Source organism: Oreochromis aureus, linkage group 11 (assembly GCF_013358895.1).
Source record: "Oreochromis aureus strain Israel breed Guangdong linkage group 11, ZZ_aureus, whole genome shotgun sequence".
NCBI lineage: Eukaryota > Metazoa > Chordata > Actinopteri > Cichliformes > Cichlidae > Oreochromis > Oreochromis aureus.
The window spans coordinates 28,381,203-28,400,142 of record NC_052952.1 but is presented as its reverse complement, the minus strand read 5'-3'; the positions used below and the strand labels follow the sequence as shown (position 1 = coordinate 28,400,142).

At 35.8% G+C, this 18,940-nt stretch overlaps 2 protein-coding genes across 4 annotated transcripts; both read left to right on the top strand.

The window, feature by feature from the left end:
• The first annotated feature begins 7,314 nt into the window (after window positions 1–7,314).
• On the top strand, window positions 7,315–13,589 carry LOC120442727 (immunoglobulin superfamily member 10-like). The gene is made up of 9 exons (XM_039619872.1): window positions 7,315–7,346; window positions 7,581–7,741; window positions 9,133–9,414; window positions 10,218–10,499; window positions 11,072–11,353; window positions 11,447–11,728; window positions 11,862–11,967; window positions 12,057–12,126; window positions 13,009–13,589. Exons 1-9 carry the CDS (start codon window positions 7,315–7,317, stop codon window positions 13,102–13,104), a joined length of 1,593 nt encoding a protein of 530 aa, XP_039475806.1. The 3' UTR covers window positions 13,105–13,589.
• A 1,493-nt stretch (window positions 13,590–15,082) lies between these two features.
• LOC120442572 (sialic acid-binding Ig-like lectin 14) lies at window positions 15,083–18,603 on the top strand. Of its 3 annotated transcripts, none has more exons than XM_039619254.1 (7): window positions 15,083–15,179; window positions 15,595–15,706; window positions 15,956–16,348; window positions 16,583–16,903; window positions 17,037–17,294; window positions 18,177–18,254; window positions 18,353–18,603. In XM_039619254.1, the coding sequence occupies exons 2-6, from the start codon at window positions 15,646–15,648 to the stop codon at window positions 18,218–18,220; spliced, it is 1,077 nt and encodes a 358-aa protein (XP_039475188.1). In that variant the 5' UTR covers window positions 15,083–15,179; window positions 15,595–15,645; the 3' UTR covers window positions 18,221–18,254; window positions 18,353–18,603. The 3 variants fall into 3 exon arrangements, with proteins under 3 accessions (XP_039475188.1, XP_039475186.1, XP_039475187.1); XM_039619252.1 differs by having other exon boundaries at window positions 18,146–18,254; XM_039619253.1 differs by having other exon boundaries at window positions 15,144–15,179; window positions 15,600–15,706; window positions 18,146–18,254.
• Window positions 18,604–18,940: the final 337 nt, after the last annotated feature.

The window sequence follows — 18,940 nt, the reverse complement described above, 5'->3', positions numbered from 1 at the left end:
TGGATCAGCTACACTTGTCATCCAGAATGTGACAGCAGAACATTCTGGACGGTACATCTGTGCAGCAAAACATCTGGACACAACTCTGACTTCTTACGTCAATGTGACTGTGACTTGTAAGTAGACAGCACTAATATTTCACTATAATATATTGGAAAAGTAGCCATAATTTTGTTTAAAGGTATAATAAAGTGTTCCAAAATTTAGAGTGTGATTTCCCTTCAACTTTTGAATTGTTAAAAGAGAAATAGAGGTGAATTGGTAAATTGAAAGACAGATAACATAGATTATCTTATTATGACCCTTCATCAATACAAAATGTCATATTATCAAAAGTCCACATTAATTAAAACACTTCCTAAAATCTTTAGACCAAATTATGACTACCTTACCAGTATATAAGTACTAAACACTACCCCAAGGAAACTTGTTATTGATTGATTTGCCACTGTATTAAAAAATGGATTTCAGTTGCATTAATGTTATTAATGCCAATACTAACTACTATTCCCAAGGATATTCCCTCTTTTAGTGTTTTGATGTGAATGATACTGAGCAGTATGAGGAACAAGGAAACTTAAACCATGCCAACAAAAACGTGCTCCATATTATACTTGAGAATGGTCAGACATCATCTTATCAAAAGATATTCCCACTTTCTGTGTTTAAGTTATCTTGAATAATTATTTTGTTTCCCTCCATACTGTAAATAACGGGGACACTGGTGTCCCTCACTGCATCATCAAGGCAAAAATAAACCTGAAACATGCTAGCCAAAATGCCCCCTACATGCAAAAAGTATTGTACAAAATCACTGTCTGGGTCAAAGGTTTTGTCATCCGTTACAATATCAAAATATTTTTTTTCAGCTATTTCATCCTTCCTTATCTTGAATAAATTACTAAAATCTGTTCCACAGATTCAAGGAAACCTCTGATCATTGGGAATACAACTGTTAAAGAGGGAGATGTTCTGAATTTGACCTGCAGTGTTGAAAGTTTCCCTCCAGCTCTTATTGTGTGGAAAAAATTGAGTACAAACCCAAACCTTCATAGTGGAACTTACCTGTATAATGACACTGGATCAGCTACACTCACCATTCCAAATGTGACAGCACAGCATTCTGGACAGTACATCTGTACAGCAAAACATCTGAATACCACCGTGACTTCTTATGTCAGTGTAACTGTGACTTGTAAGTAGACACTACTAATCTTCTAGTAAAGTTTAGAATTGCACACAATTGTATAAATATGATAGGAAGCCTAAAACCTTGATCTGTATTGTTACAGTAAACCTTTTTTAAATGTCATGACATAAAGATAAAGGTGGGTAAGAAAATAGAAATACATTTTCGAAAATAAAATAATAGTTATCAGTCCACAGTGCACTGCCAGAGCAGCTACTGTACAATTTGGCACTGTTTCTCTGGAAAACTACTGGACCAATGGAACAGATTTTTGAAAGATATTCCCTCTTTTGTGTTTTGATGATGATGGTGGGAAAAAAACTTAAACCATACCAACAAAATGGAGCCCAAAAGTATAACAAGGACACTGGTGTCCCTCACTGCATCATCAAGGCAATAATAAACCCGAAACATACATCCATCCATATTGTACAAAATCACTGTCTGGGTCAAAGGTTTTGTCATGAGTTAGAATATTAAAAAATATTTTTGTTTTAGCCATTTCATCCTTCCTTATCTTGAATAAATTAGTAAAATCTGTTCCACAGATTTAAGGCAACCTCTGATCATTGGGAATACAACTGTTAAAGAGGGAGATGTTCTGAATTTGACCTGCAGTGTGGACAGTATCCCTCCAGCTCTTATTGTGTGGAAAAAACCTAGCTCCAACACAAACCTTCATATTGGAACTGACACTGATCTGCACAATGACACTGGATCAGCTGCACTTGTCATCCAGAATGTGACAGCAGAACATTCTGGACGGTACATCTGTGCTGCAAAACATCTGGACGCAACTCTGACTTCTTACGTCAGTGTGACTGTGACTTGTAAGTAGACAGCACTAATATTTCACTATAATATATTGGAAAAGTAGCCATAATTTTGTTTAAAGGTATAATAAAGTGTTCCAAAATTTAGAGTGTGATTTCCCTTCAACTTTTGAATTGTTAAAAGAGAAATAGAGGTGAATTGGTAAATTGAAAGACAGATAACATAGATTATCTTATTATGACCCTTCATCAATACAAAATGTCATATTATCAAAAGTCCACATTAATTAAAACACTTCCTAAAATCTTTAGACCAAATTATGACTACCTTACCAGTATATAAGTACTAAACACTACCCCAAGGAAACTTGTTATTGATTGATTTGCCACTGTATTAAAAAATGGATTTCAGTTGCATTAATGTTATTAATGCCAATACAAACTATTATTCCCAAGGATATTCCCTCTTTTAGTGTTTTGATGTGAATGATACTGAGCAGTATGAGGAACAAGGAAACTTAAACCATACCAACAAAAACGTGCTCCATATTATACTTGAGAATGGTCAGACATCATCTTATCAAAAGATATTCCCACTTTCTGTGTTTAAGTTATCTTGAATAATTATTTTGTTTCCCTCCATACTGTAAATAACGGGGACACTGGTGTCCCTCACTGCATCATCAAGGCAAAAATAAACCCGAAACATGCTAGCCAAAATGCCCCCTACATGGAAAAGTATTGTACAAAATCACTGTCTGGGTCAAAGGATTTGTCATCCGTTACAATATCAAAATATTTTTTTCAGCTATTTCATCCTTCCTTATCTTGAATAAATTACTAAAATCTGTTCCACAGATTCAAGGAAACCTCTGATCATTGGGAATACAACTGTTAAAGAGGAGATGTTCTGAATCTAACCTGCAGTGTTGAAAGTTTCCTCCAGCTCTTATTGTGTGGAAAAAATTGAGTACAAACCCAAACCTTCATAGTGGAACTTACCTGTATAATGACACTGGATCAGCTACACTCACTATTCCAAATGTGACAGCACAGCATTCTGGACAGTACATCTGTACAGCAAAACATCTGAATACCACCGTGACTTCTTATGTCCGTGTAACTGTGACTTGTAAGTAGACACTACTAATCTTCTAGTAAAGTTTAGAATTGCACACAATTGTATAAATATGATAGGTAGCCAAAAACATTGATCTGTATTGTTACAATAAACCTTTTTTAAATGTCATGACATAAAGATAAAGGTGGGTAAGAAAATAGAAATACATTTTCAAAAATAAAATAATAGTTATCAGTCCACAGTGCACCGCCAGAGCAGCTACTGTACAATTTGGCATTGTTTCTCTGGAAAACTACTGGACCAATGGAACAGGTTTTTGAAAGATATTCCCTCTTTTTGTGTTTTGATGATGATGGTGGGAAATAAACTTAAACCATACCAACAAAATGGAGCCCAAAGTATAACAAGGACACTGGTGTCCCTCACTGCATCATCAAGGCAATAATAAACCCGAAACATACATCCATCCATATTATACAAAATCACTGTCTGGGTCAAAGGTTTTGTCATGCGTTAGAATATTAAAATATTTTTGTTTTAGCCATTTCATCCTTCCTTATCTTAAATAAATTACTAAAATCTGTTCCACAGATTTAAGGCAACCTCTGATCATTGGGAATACAACTGTTAAAGAGGGAGATGTTCTGAATTTGACCTGCAGTGTGGACAGTATCCCTCCAGCTCTTATTGTGTGGAAAAAACCTAGCTCCAACACAAACCTTCATATTGTAACTGACACTGATCTGCACAATGACACTGGATCAGCTGCACTTGTCATCCAGAATGTGACAGCAGAACATTCTGGACGGTACATCTGTGCTGCAAAACATCTGGACGCAACTCTGACCCTATATGTTGATGTGACTGTGACTTGTAAGTAGACAATACTAATCTTCTGCTATAATGATATATATTTAGTTCAGCTGTGTTCTCACCGGTTTCCATTCATCGTCAGTATCCAGTATATTTAAGCCCTCAGTTTCCCTCAGTTTCTTGTCTCGTCATTGCCTTTTCATTATGTGTGTTTTCAGTTCAGTCCACTTAATCAGTTTAGTTCAACCTTTCATGTTCTGTTCATCCCGTCTTTATAATAAACACCATGCTCATAGTCAGTCAGTATGTGCGTCCTGCATTTGGGTACTCTCTTTCCATTCCCAAACACCTGACCGTCAAAAAGCCTTCCATAGCACAGAATGTGATTTGCCTTCAATGTTTGAATTGGGAAAAGAGAAATACAAGTGAATTGAAGGAAAATCTAATTATGGATGAGATACCAATATTACTTCTATTCCCAAGGATATTCCCTCTTTTAGTGTTTGGATGTGAATCACAGAGAGGAGTATGTAGAACGAGGAAACTTAGTCTTTCATGATTCTTTAAAGGTTATCTTGAATAATTCTTTTTTCGCCCTCCATATTATAAATTGCTGAATTCTGTTCCACAGATAAAAGGAGACCACTGATAGCTGGGAATACAACTCTTAATGAGGGAAATGTTCTGAATTTGACCTGCAGTGTGGACAGTATCCCTCCAGCTCTTATTGTGTGGAAAAAACCTAGCTCCAACACAAACCTTCATATTGTAACTGACACTGATCTGCACAATGACACTGGATCAGCTGCACTTGTCATCCAGAATGTGACAGCAGAACATTCTGGACGGTACATCTGTGCTGCAAAACATCTGGACGCAACTCTGACTTCTTACGTCAGTGTGACTGTGACTTGTAAGTAGACAGCACTAATATTTCACTATAATATATTGGAAAAGTAGCCATAATTTTGTTTAAAGGTATAATAAAGTGTTCCAAAATTTAGAGTGTGATTTCCTTCAACTTTTGAATTGTTAAAAGAGAAATAGAGGTGAATTGGTAAATTGAAGAGAGATAACATAGATTATCTTATTATGACCCTTCATCAATACAAAATGTCATATTATCAAAAGTCCACATTAATTAAAACACTTCCTAAAATCTTTAGACCAAATTATGACTACCTTACCAGTATATAAGTACTAAACACTACCCCAAGGAAACTTGTTATTGATTGATTTGCCACTGTATTAAAAATGGATTTCAGTTGCATTAATGTTATTAATGCCAATACTAACTACTATTCCCAAGGATATTCCCTCTTTTAGTGTTTTGATGTGAATGATACTGAGCAGTATGAGGAACAAGGAAACTTAAACCATGGCAACAAAAACGTGCTCCATATTATACTTGAGAATGGTCAGACATCATCTTATCAAAAGATATTCCCACTTTCTGTGTTTAAGTTATCTTGAATAATTATTTTGTTTCCTCCATACTGTAAATAACGGGGACACTGGTGTCCCTCACTGCATCATCAAGGCAAAATAAACCTGAAACATGCTAGCCAAAATGCCCCCTACATGCAAAAAGTATTGTACAAAATCACTGTCTGGGTCAAAGGTTTTGTCATCCGTTACAATATCAAAATATTTTTTTCAGCTATTTCATCCTTCCTTATCTTGAATAAATTACTAAAATCTGTTCCACAGATTCAAGGAAACCTCTGATCATTGGGAATACAACTGTTAAAGAGGGAGATGTTCTGAATCTAACCTGCAGTGTTGAAAGTTTCCCTCCAGCTCTTATTGTGTGGAAAAAATTGAGTACAAACCCAAACCTTCATAGTGGAACTTACCTGTATAATGACACTGGATCAGCTACACTCACCATTCCAAATGTGACAGCACAGCATTCTGGACAGTACATCTGTACAGCAAAACATCTGAATACCACCGTGACTTCTTATGTCAGTGTAACTGTGACTTGTAAGTAGACAGTACTAATCTTCTAGTAAAGTTTAGAATTGCACACAATTGTATAAATATGATAGGAAGCCTAAAACCTTGATCTGTATTGTTACAGTAAACCTTTTTTAAATGTCATGACATAAAGATAAAGGTGGGTAAGAAAATAGAAATACATTTTCGAAAATAAAATAATAGTTATCAGTCCACAGTGCACTGCCAGAGCAGCTACTGTACAATTTGGCACTGTTTCTCTGGAAAACTACTGGACCAATGGAACAGATTTTTGAAAGATATTCCCTCTTTTTGTGTTTTGATGATGATGGTGGGAAAAAAAACTTAAACCATACCAACAAAATGGAGCCCAAAGTATAACAAGGACACTGGTGTCCCTCACTGCATCATCAAGGCAATAATAAACCCGAAACATCCATCCATCCATATTGTACAAAATCACTGTCTGGGTCAAAGGTTTTGTCATGAGTTAGAATATTAAAATATTTTTGTTTTAGCCATTTCATCCTTCCTTATCTTGAATAAATTAGTAAAATCTGTTCCACAGATTTAAGGCAACCTCTGATCATTGGGAATACAACTGTTAAAGAGGGAGATGTTCTGAATTTGACCTGCAGTGTGGACAGTATCCCTCCAGCTCTTATTGTGTGGAAAAAACCTAGCTCCAACACAAACCTTCATATTGTAACTGACACTGATCTGCACAATGACACTGGATCAGCTGCACTTGTCATCCAGAATGTGACAGCAGAACATTCTGGACGGTACATCTGTGCTGCAAAACATCTGGACGCAACTCTGACTTCTTACGTCAGTGTGACTGTGACTTGTAAGTAGACAGCACTAATATTTCACTATAATATATTGGAAAAGTAGCCATAATTTTGTTTAAAGGTATAATAAAGTGTTCCAAAATTTAGAGTGTGATTTCCCTTCAACTTTTGAATTGTTAAAAGAGAAATAGAGGTGAATTGGTAAATTGAAAGACAGATAACATAGATTATCTTATTATGACCCTTCATCAATACAAAATGTCATATTATCAAAAGTCCACATTAATTAAAACACTTCCTAAAATCTTTAGACCAAATTATGACTACCTTACCAGTATATAAGTACTAAACACTACCCCAAGGAAACTTGTTATTGATTGATTTGCCACTGTATTAAAAATGGATTTCAGTTGCATTAATGTTATTAATGCCAATACAAACTATTATTCCCAAGGATATTCCCTCTTTTAGTGTTTTGATGTGAATGATACTGAGCAGTATGAGGAACAAGGAAACTTAAACCATGGCAACAAAAACGTGCTCCATATTATACTTGAGAATGGTCAGACATCATCTTATCAAAAGATATTCCCACTTTCTGTGTTTAAGTTATCTTGAATAATTATTTTGTTTCCCTCCATACTGTAAATAACGGGGACACTGGTGTCCCTCACTGCATCATCAAGGCAAAAATAAACCCGAAACATGCTAGCCAAAATGCCCCCTACATGGAAAAAGTATTGTACAAAATCACTGTCTGGGTCAAAGGATTTGTCATCCGTTACAATATCAAAATATTTTTTTTCAGCTATTTCATCCTTCCTTATCTTGAATAAATTACTAAAATCTGTTCCACAGATTCAAGGAAACCTCTGATCATTGGGAATACAACTGTTAAAGAGGGAGATGTTCTGAATCTAACCTGCAGTGTTGAAAGTTTCCTCCAGCTCTTATTGTGTGGAAAAATTGAGTACAAACCCAAACCTTCATAGTGGAACTTACCTGTATAATGACACTGGATCAGCTACACTCACCATTCCAAATGTGACAGCACAGCATTCTGGACAGTACATCTGTACAGCAAAACATCTGAATACCACCGTGACTTCTTATGTCAGTGTAACTGTGACTTGTAAGTAGACACTACTAATCTTCTAGTAAAGTTTAGAATTGCACACAATTGTATAAATATGATAGGAAGCCTAAAACCTTGATCTGTATTGTTACAGTAAACCTTTTTTAAATGTCATGACATAAAGATAAAGGTGGGTAAGAAAATAGAAATACATTTTCAAAAATAAAATAATAGTTATCAGTCCACAGTGCACCGCCAGAGCAGCTACTGTACAATTTGGCATTGTTTCTCTGGAAAACTACTGGACCAATGGAACAGGTTTTTGAAAGATATTCCCTCTTTTTGTGTTTTGATGATGATGGTGGTGTGGAGAAGGAAGTAGTATGTTTTGTCATTTTGATTTATTATTTTGTTATTATTGGTATTACTGTCATTACTGTTGCATCATAAACATATAGCAACCATATGTATACGAGAAGTATTGATACAAGAGGTATTGATATTGCATTCAAATGTTCAAATATATTGGTATCATATTAGTCTTTATTACAGGTTCAGAAAGAACCACTTTAAACTGTGGAGTTGAATCTATAATGTTAATGTTTATGCAGACTGCAGGGTGAAAGAGTAACTCTGTGCTAAAAGAAGACAGGAAGTTATATGTCTTTGAAGTTGCAGGCTTTTGCAGAAGTGAAACTGAAAGCAAAGAGAGCATTTAAGGGCGAGACACACATACAGACACAAATAGTGAGAGGTCATGACACGTACGCAGTACACAGCATGCACGCGCCCTCGCACGTGTACGCACACACAGATAGACTCATTTAGTAGGTAAGAGTTTATGACTGCAAAGTTGTGCATGAGTGACATTTTGTACAGGAAGTGCACCTGATGTTCCAGGAAGATAAGCCTGGGAAGGATGGAGACAGGAAGCGCTTGGCGTCGACCCGAAGAAGATGTTCTGTTTTAGACTATGTTAAGAGTCATTGTGGTTTTGGAGTGGCGTATGCTTTGTTCAAATCTGCCTAGCAACAGAAAAGGGGGCTGTACTATTGTAACCCTATAAAACCGTTGTCTGAATATGGTAAAGACAGTTCAATACTGATTGGGTTGTTGGACTCACACATGTGTTCATTAAAATGTCGTCTAATTGCACACTGGACCTGATCTGTGGTTATTTATGGATTCCTCTCTCAACATTGAACCCTAACAGTGGGAAAAAAACTTAAACCATACCAACAAAATGGAGCCCAAAGTATAACAAGGACACTGGTGTCCCTCACTGCATCATCAAGGCAATAATAAACCCGAAACATCCATCCATCCATATTGTACAAAATCACTGTCTGGGTCAAAGGTTTTGTCATGCGTTAGAATATTAAAATATTTTTGTTTTAGCCATTTCATCCTTCCTTATCTTGAATAAATTAGTAAAATCTGTTCCACAGATTTAAGGCAGCCTCTGATCATTGGGAATACAACTGTTAAAGAGGGAGATGTTCTGAATTTGACCTGCAGTGTGGACAGTATCCCTCCAGCTCTTATTGTGTGGAAAAAACCTAGCTCCAACACAAACCTTCATATTGGAACTGACACTGATCTGCACAATGACACTGGATCAGCTACACTTGTCATCCAGAATGTGACAGCAGAACATTCTGGAGGGTACATCTGTGCAGCAAAACATCTGGACACAACTCTGACTTCTTACGTCAATGTGACTGTGACTTGTAAGTAGACAGCACTAATATTCCACTATAATATATTGGAAAAGTAGCCATAATTTTGTTTAAAGGTATAATAAAGTGTTCCAAAATTTAGAGTGTGATTTCCCTTCAACTTTTGAATTGTTAAAAGAGAAATAGAGGTGAATTGGTAAATTGAAAGAGAGATAACATAGATTATCTTATTATGACCCTTCATCAATACAAAATGTCATATCATCAAAAGTCCACATTAATTAAAACACTTCCTAAAATCTTCAGACCAAATTATGACTACCTTACCAGCATATGTAAGTACTAAACACTACCCCAAGGAAACTTGTTATTGATTGATTTGCCACTGTATTAAAAATGGATTTCAGTTGCATTAATGTTATTAATGCCATTACTAACTATTATTCCCAAAGATATTCCCTCTTTTAGTGTTTTGATGTGAATGATACTGAGCAGTATGAAGAACAAGGAAACTTAAACCATGGCAACAAAAACGTGCTCCATATTATACTTGAGAATGGTCAGACATCATCTTATCAAAAGATATTCCCCTTTCTGTGTTTAAGTTATCTTGAATAATTATTTTGTTTCCCTCCATACTGTAAATAACGGGGACACTGGTGTCCCTCACTGCATCATCAAGGCAAAACTAAACCCGAAACATGCTAGCCAAAATGCCCCCTACATGGAAAAGTATTGTACAAAATCACTGTCTGGGTCAAAGGTTTTGTCATGCGTTAGAATATTAAAATATTTTTGTTTTAGCTATTTCATTCTTCCTTATCTTAAATAAATTACTAAAATGTGTTCCACAGATTTAAGGCAACCTCTGATCATTGGGAATACAACTGTTAAAGAGGGAGATGTTCTGAATTTGACCTGCAGTGTGGACAGTATCCCTCCAGCTCATATTGTGTGGAAAAAACCTAGCTCCAACACAAACCTTCATATTGGAACTGACACTGATCTGCACAATGACACTGGATCAGCTGCACTTGTCATCCAGAATGTGACAGCAGAACATTCTGGACGGTACATCTGTGCTGCAAAACATCTGGACACAACTCTGACCCCATATGTTGATGTGACTGTGACTTGTAAGTAGACAATACTAATCTTCTGCTATAATGATATATATTTAGTTCAACTGTGTTCTCCCCGGTTTCCATTCATCGTCAGTATCCAGTATATTTAAGCCCTCAGTTTCCCTCAGTTTCTTGTCTCGTCATTGCCTTTTCCTTATGTGTGTTTTCAGTTCAGTCCACTTAATCAGTTTAGTTCAACCTTTCATGTTCTGTTCATCCCGTCTCTATAATAAACACCATGCTCATAGTCAGTCTGTATGTGCGTCCTGCATTTGGGTACTCTCTTTCCATTCCCAAACACCTGACCGTCAAAAAAGTGTTCCATAGCACAGAGTGTGGTTTGCCTTCAATGTTTGAATTGGGAAAAGAGAAATACAGGTGAATTGAAGAAAAATCTAATTATGGATGAGATACCAATATTTCTTCTATTCCCAAGGATATTCCCTCTTTTAGTGTTTGGATGTGAATCACAGAGAGCAGTATGAGGAATGAGGAAACTTAGTCTTTCATGATTCTTTAAAGGTTATCTTGAATAATTCTTTTTTCGCCCTCCATATTATAAATTGCTGAATTCTGTCCCACAGATAAAAGGAGACCACTGATAGCTGGGAATACAACTCTTAATGAGGGAAATGTTCTGAATTTGACCTGCAGTGTTGAAAGTATCCCTCCAGCTCTTATTGTGTGGAAGAAAGTTAGTGACAACACAAATCTTCAGAGTGGAATTCACACTGATCTGCACAATGACACTGGATCAGCAACACTTTTCATCTCAAATGTGACAGCAAAAGATTCTGGACAGTACATCTGTGCTGCAAAACATCTGGACACAATTGTGACCATAAATGTCAGTGTGACTGTGACTTGTGAGTAGACAGCACTAATCTTGAATCTGAAATTCATATTCATACCAAACTCACAGTTTACTTTGTTTTATGATCTGGCATTTCTTTTTACAGGGCTATCAAATATTCAAAATGGTTCAGGATGTGTGCTTCAGTCACAGATCTTGACCTGTGTGTGTATCATTGAAGGGTTTCCTTTACCTACCATCCAGTGGTTGCCCCTCAAGAACAACACTGAGTACTCTGTCATTACTGCTGTGTCAAATGACACAGTCAACAGCACTGTCAGCCTAAATGTAGAAAACCATGGCAACATCACTTTTGAATGTGTCAGCAACAATGGAAATGAAGAAGCTAAAGAAAAATTCACAATCCACAACAACTCTAAAAAATATGGTATATGTTTTCAAATAAACACTTTTTGACCACTACAATTAGTTTTTTAGTAACACATAAGAAAACATTTAACTTGTGCAAAATATAATAAAGTAAAAATATCCTTTTTTCCATGTTGTTCCTTTGAGTGCAGAGCAACCATTAGATTTAAGCAAGGGATACCTAAAAGTCATCATTGCCTTTTTGATTGGGACACTTCTTACAGCAGTTGTTTGCTTTTTGGCCAAAAAGTATTACAGGTACAGCATTTACTTTTCTAATTATTATTAGGTTTTCTCTGTAAATAAGGTTGAACATGAATTTGGTTCTGAAAAAATATAATTCTCAGAAAAAAACAGAAGAGCTCTGGAAACCTTCATGAGACTTTGGAGATGGACAGACGTCAAGATGATCCACAGGTAGTAATGTCCATCTGGCATTTTTTTTTATATATATAACTGGTAAAATATGAGTTTTTGCTCACATGTCTAGAATGCTGAAGTGGCCATATTTACACTTTATTAATTAATATTTCGTAATGGTTTTTTGTACTACTAAAAGTCTGCAAAGTTGCAAAGATCCAAAGCTTTTGAAATTAAAAAGATTAAAACCAACTATTTTTAAGCATTGAAAGAAGTTTCATTTAAACTGTAAAACAGGTTCTACAGTTTGAATGAAAATGGGTCATTTTCATTCCACAATTAACTGATTTCTTTTACATACCCACCATTTGTCTGTCCGCCAAGTTTAGTTCAAATTGAGAAAGTTGTGCATAATTTCACTAACAGATAAACTGAAAACATATGTGTTAGAAGAGAAACAACTGCTCATAATGCCAGTTATTTTGCAAGTGTTAAACCCTGCAAACATTTTTATGAATTGTGTTGGGATTCAGTTTGAAATGTGTATGGTCAAACTATAACGTTTTGTTACCCATACTCATAGAGTCATGACTACAGATACAGTACAATCAAGATTGTGTGCCAACCAAACAAATTCACTAATCATAGCAGACTGGACTTGCAGACTGAGCAGGAAAAGAGATGCTTTATAGCACTGAAACCTGCAGACTTATTCTGGTGAACCAAAATCTAATCATGAACCTATAAATGAGCAAACATGCATCTTTAACAGCCATGATCAAAAACAACAAATACAAAAACTGCAAAGCATGACAGTAATTCAAGGTTCAACGTTGCGATTGTCAGGCCAAAAAAAAGTCACAACAATTTAATAACAAAAGAATGTAAAGATTCCAGATAGAAATGAACAACTAATATTATTTACTTTCTATCTAACAGGTATATGATTGTTCCCTATTAGAAGAAAATCAGACTCTCAACCTAAACCGTGGACCAAAAGAAGTGGAGTATGCTGACACTAATTTATCCTTTTGAAAAGAAATAGTGCCAGGGAAGCATCAAGGAGGAAAGCAATAAATGATGCTCAAATTAAGAAAGTAGTACAAGAAGAAGGGGGAGATGATGGTGGAGAAGAAGGTGAAAGAGGAGGAGGTGGTGGTACTGGAGATAAAAGACTGTTTTCCAGAAAAGGAGGACGGACATAAGGATAAGTATTTGTTTTAAATGTCCATCTGATCAGAAAAAAGTGCTTGTGGCCAATATGGTTCTCAGTTTCAGAAAATATTAAATAATCAAATGTTCCAGTGTCAGCTTGTCTCTCAAATTATCTGAAAAAGCATGATATTTTAGAAAAATGTCACGGTTGATACAAATTTTAGATATATCTTTATTATATTAAAATCTCCAGTTTAATCTTAGTCTTAAGTCTATGTGTTGTGGAATGATTTTTTCCTGTTTTATTGTTGAGATGGCAAATGCCCACCCTGAGATTGTCTTGTTAGAAACATTGAAAAGATGTAATTAAAAGTGTGTCAATTTATTTACCAATAAAAGTTGGTCTTTTTTACCATACATCTCAGTATTTTGTTCTCAGTAATGTTTTTTTCCCAGTTACCAAAATTCACATCTATGTTAATGTATTTTCTTTTCTCTGAAAACCTCCAGCTTGTAAGAAATTTCCTTATGTTATGTTGGCATGGGTATCCACCATATTGTTCCAGTGGCATTTAAAATTGAATGGCATAAATGTAATGTAATTTATATAGAGCCAAATCACAGTTGCATCAAGGCACTTAATATTGTAGGGTAAAAAACCTAACATATAAAACTGAAGAAAAAAAAACAACCAACATTCAGATGCCCACTGTCAGATTTTACTGAAATTGACACTTTTGTTTAGTGAGTTTTTTTCTCCTCTACCCTTCACACAATTCACCAATAGGGGGCAGTGTAAACCAGCAGCGGCACATGACAACTCGGATACTGTGGAGTTGTGATCCTGCTGCTGCTGCACCATGTCTGATGATTTAATCAAAGTCAGAACACCTATTAATGCTGTAGCAGTCTGAATTGTGTAACACAAGCAAATACAGAGAATCACATGTCATAGGTATGTAGTGGAGAGGAGGACCCAAATGTTGTCTCACAGATAGACTGAGTGAAACAAACAAGCCGTTTATTTAGGCTAATGACCAAAATACAAAAAAGGTGAAACACAAAATACAAAAGGGAACTGAAAACCTGTACTTACAGAAATCTGAGAATAAACACTATGGAAAGAGAGCACTAGAGCTGGAGAAAGCGAACTGACAAAGGACAAAGTGAAAGATAGCAGACTTACCAAAATAAAACAGGAAGTGAGATAACTGAAGGGGGAAAACAGTCACATGAAAAGACGAAGTACACGGGGCTTGAGACAAAGGGAGGAATGAAACTATGGCAGCTGCTAAGAGGATGACTACATTGAGTAAGAGGGACAAATACAAGAGTCAACATAAACACTAGGCAAGCCAGGAATCTATAATACTTAAATAAACTAAACTGGAAAACAAACCCAGGACCATGTCATTGCAGTCAGTTTCTGATTTTATGCTTGTTTGCACTGCAGACTGTTTCAACATGCAGGTCTAAAAATCGGGGGGAAAATAAAATAATTTAGCAGAAAGCAGGGACATGCAAACTGACTCTGACTGAAACCTAAAACTATATATAAAAAAAAAAAAGACAAATAATTTCCAGAGAAATAATGAAACTCTGAACCGCTTGCTAAGGATTCAAAACCACACACCCATAGAGACATAACCAAACACAGAATATTTAATAATAAACATGAATTCAAAGTTGAAAAACTGTTTCAGTCATGGATGATATTTCTGTTGTTTTTAAAAAGAAAATAAAAGTTTGGGGGGGTTTTGTAATTATGAGTTGATGATGACTATTTTATTATATAATATAGAGCATATAAGATAACTTCATAAAAGTGAATGTGTCATACACTTCCTGAAATCTTGCTGTAAAAATACGGAAGAAAGGAAAAAGAGAAGCTTGAAGATTAAAAGTCAGCAGAGATCACTGTGGATAGAAGAGTGAAGAAGAAATAGGCAAAAGAGGTAAAAAAAAAAAAAAAAACCCATTCATTTAATGTTTTTTTCACAATATCTTTAAAACACTAAATGAAAAACAATATTGTATAAAAGTGTTGACTGTGCTGGTCAAAAATGTGTTAGTTTGAGAATCCACTGTTCACAGTTCTCCAATTCATTAAATCATACAGATGATCTAAAGTTAGATAAAATACAGTAGTAACAGTTTTTTATTGTATTAGTGCTCTTGTTGAGCTGTAAAAAATATTTTTGCTTTAGTCATTTATCTTTTGAGAGCAGATCTTTGTTTACGAGAAAAACTTTAGGGTAATGATGTAGGCATACATAACTACGGAATAACCAAGCATGCGACATCCTGTATTGCCATGTGTGATGTAAAATGTTGAATTCCCTTAATCTATCTTTACTTCATTTGCTCCAGTAAAGCTTCTCTCTGGAGGGAGAGACTGAACGTGCCGAGAATTAAATCAGGATGTTTGTTCTGATCTGGGCAACTTTCCTTTTGTGTGTGAGAGTCAGCAATGCTGAAACAGGTTTGATTCTTCTTCTTTATAATCTTGAAATTCTGCTTTATTGCTTTATCATTGCTTTGTTTTATACGGTTATGTGTGCAGTGTGTGTGTGTGTGTGTGTGTGTGTGTGTGTGTGTGTGTGTGTGTGTGTGTGTGTGTGTGTGTGTGTGTGCATGCATACTGAAAGTGTTTTTTGAAATGCATTCAGATTATAAGTATTAATGAACCAAATATTCTTTTCCTCTTTTTTTACCTCCTTTGTATTAACAGGCACATCACAACAATGTAATGGAGAATACTGCATCACACTTAGTGAGAGACTAACAGCAGAGGCTGGACTCTGTGTTGTGATCCCATGTTCTTTCACTACTGGTTCTGGATTTACACCCAAACATATAGTTTGGTACAAATGTGGACCATATTCAAGATGTGAATATGATGATGAAATAATATTTCACAGCAAAAACAATATCCACATTCAGAATGGCTTTGAAGGACGTGTGTCACTCTTAGAGCCTGATATAAGACAGAAGAACTGCAGCATCATCATTAATGATCTCAAAGAGTCTGATTCTGGATCGTATCGGATCAGAGTTAATGGTGAACGGAATTGGAGAGAAGATGGATTTGCATCTATTCAAAGGATAACTGTCTCAGTTGAAGGTGTTTTTTTTTTTTTTTTTTTTTTTTGCTACTTCATTTAATTAATTTTTGTCTCAAGTATGAAATGATTTTGCACATTTATTTACCCCTGTGTGCTGTTAGAACGAAATACAAAGCCTTATGTTCCACATCTACCTGTTTAACATAATTTCCTATTATTTAAGCCAAAATGTAAGTAATTGATGAACTTCAGGTAGTTAACCAGATTATGCTAATGTTGTGTGTTTCCACTAGGTCTTAGTCAGAAACCCAGAGTTAAGATTCCCACACTGACAGAGGGACAGCAGGCCACACTGACCTGTGTTGCTCCTGGTCTCTGCTCTGGATCTGTTCCTGAAATCACCTGGACATGGAGAGGAGCAGGAGGGACTGAATCTTACATTACAGGAAACAGCACTTCTTTCAGGACTAAAAATCTAACTCCTTTCACACAAAAACACATTTCAACTCTGACTTTCAACTCCTCTGCTGAACACCACAACACCAATGTCACCTGTAAAATCCGCTTCACTGGGGGAAAAACTACAGAGGGGGATTCAACTTTAAAAGTAAACTGTGAGTATTTTCACTATTTAATTGTGTATGATGAAATCTTTTGAAAGCAGTGTGCTCTCTTAGTCAGATGGTCTTGCAGGAAAGAGAAAAAGAGAAGCTTCATTATTGTGTAATTTGTATTTTTGTGTAACAGATGTGAAGGAAGTTAACGTCAGTGGGGGCACAAATGTGAAGGAGGGTGAAACTCTGAATCTGACCTGCAGTGTTGAAAGTTTCCCTCCATCTCCTATTATGTGGTCTAAACTTGCTTCTTATATAACCCTGCACAATGACACTGGATCAGCCACACTCTCCATAATTAATGCTACAACTGGAGATTCTGGACAGTACGTCTGTACAGCAAAACATATGAACAATACCCTGCAGGAAAACATCAATATAACAGTAATATGTGAGTAAACAACTTTGTGCTTTTTTCAGTCAGGTAAGCAGCAACGCTGACATCCGCTAATGGTGGATGGCATTTTCTGTCCTAATACCTAACTGATCTTACAGATTAATAAAGTACAAATAATTAGTAAAACTGGGTAATATTTCTGGAGCCAACTAGCAAGGGCAACATTCATTTATAGAGTTGACAAATAGACATTTGTAACATAGCCAAGAGTCTGTGTACCTACCTCTCAGATGTTTGGTTAACATGGAGCCAAACATCCTGATCAACTTACTGTATGTGTCAGGCTTTCAGGTTTTATTTTAATTTCACACCAGGCTGTTTTCTTTTTTTTCTTTTCTTTTCTTTGTATATATATACACTAAGTATTTAAAATATTTTTCCTCCTTAATAAACCGAATGTGTGTCACAGATAAAAGGAAACTTTAGATCACTGGGAATATAAGTGTTAATGAGGGCAAAACACTATCTCAACTACACTTGTCATCCAGAATGTGACAGTAGATAGTACCAATGTTGAATGTGAAGTTAATGCTTTCACTAAAATTATATCTTACTTTGTTTATGACGTTGTTTATATTTCTGATCATGTGTTTTCAGAGTTTTCAAAGATCCAAACTGTGCAAATCAAAGGAAACATTTGCATTAAACAAAATATCTCAACAACATTCTGCACACTACGCATCAGTCAGCGTGACAGAGATATCTACAGTAGCTACACAACAGTATAAATTTAGAGCAGAGGTTGGCAACCTGCAGGGAGATGTTTAGCCTCTCAGCTGTGGCTCCAGGAAACATATTTTTATTATATATATCTGTGTGTGCATGTACTCTCTTCTGTCTTACAGCAGCTCGTGTGAAACATTGTGGTTCTTACAGTACAGTTCTTCCCTGGATTGTTGCTGGTGTATCTCTCACTTTGAATGCCTTCTGCATAATCTACATATGGTTCCTTTGGTATGTTTCTCCACATGTATTTTTATGGGTTTTTTTGACTCTTTGAATGCAGTCAAGACTTTTAGACAATAATGAGCTTCTGTTTCTTCTCATCAAAGGAATTCAAGAAAAAAGGTGAATCTACATAAGGAGGAGAGAACCTACATGTCACTGCAAAAAGCGGATGCATCTCCAGATTATGATGTTATTGCACAACATATAAACTGAAAAGTCAGGCATCAGATTTCCAGTCACAAGTTTCAGAAAGCTGTGCTGTTGTAATGGCAGTCTGTTATTATTTTGTTAATTATTTTTTACGTTGCATTGTAGGGAATGTTTTATATGTAATAAACTACACTTTTTATTTCAATTTATACATAGAGTCCATTCAAATTGTTCACAAAGGAGTCTGAAAGGCAGAACAACAGAAGACCACTAAGATTCATAGCACACAAAATGGATGCTGATTGGCTCAGAGAAGGCCGGCATGATAATGCAATGATTTCAGCACTGAGTTTGACAACATGGCAAGGTAGCAATTATGAAGAGAAAAGACTAGCAGCCAAACATCCAGGATGTCAGGCAGAGGAATAATTACAGAGATGAATATATCACCTAGAAAATGACACAAAAAAGTTTATTACTCTACCTTAAACTTTTCCTAAGAAATCATCCACAGGTACAAATTAGAGGCAACAATCTTTTTA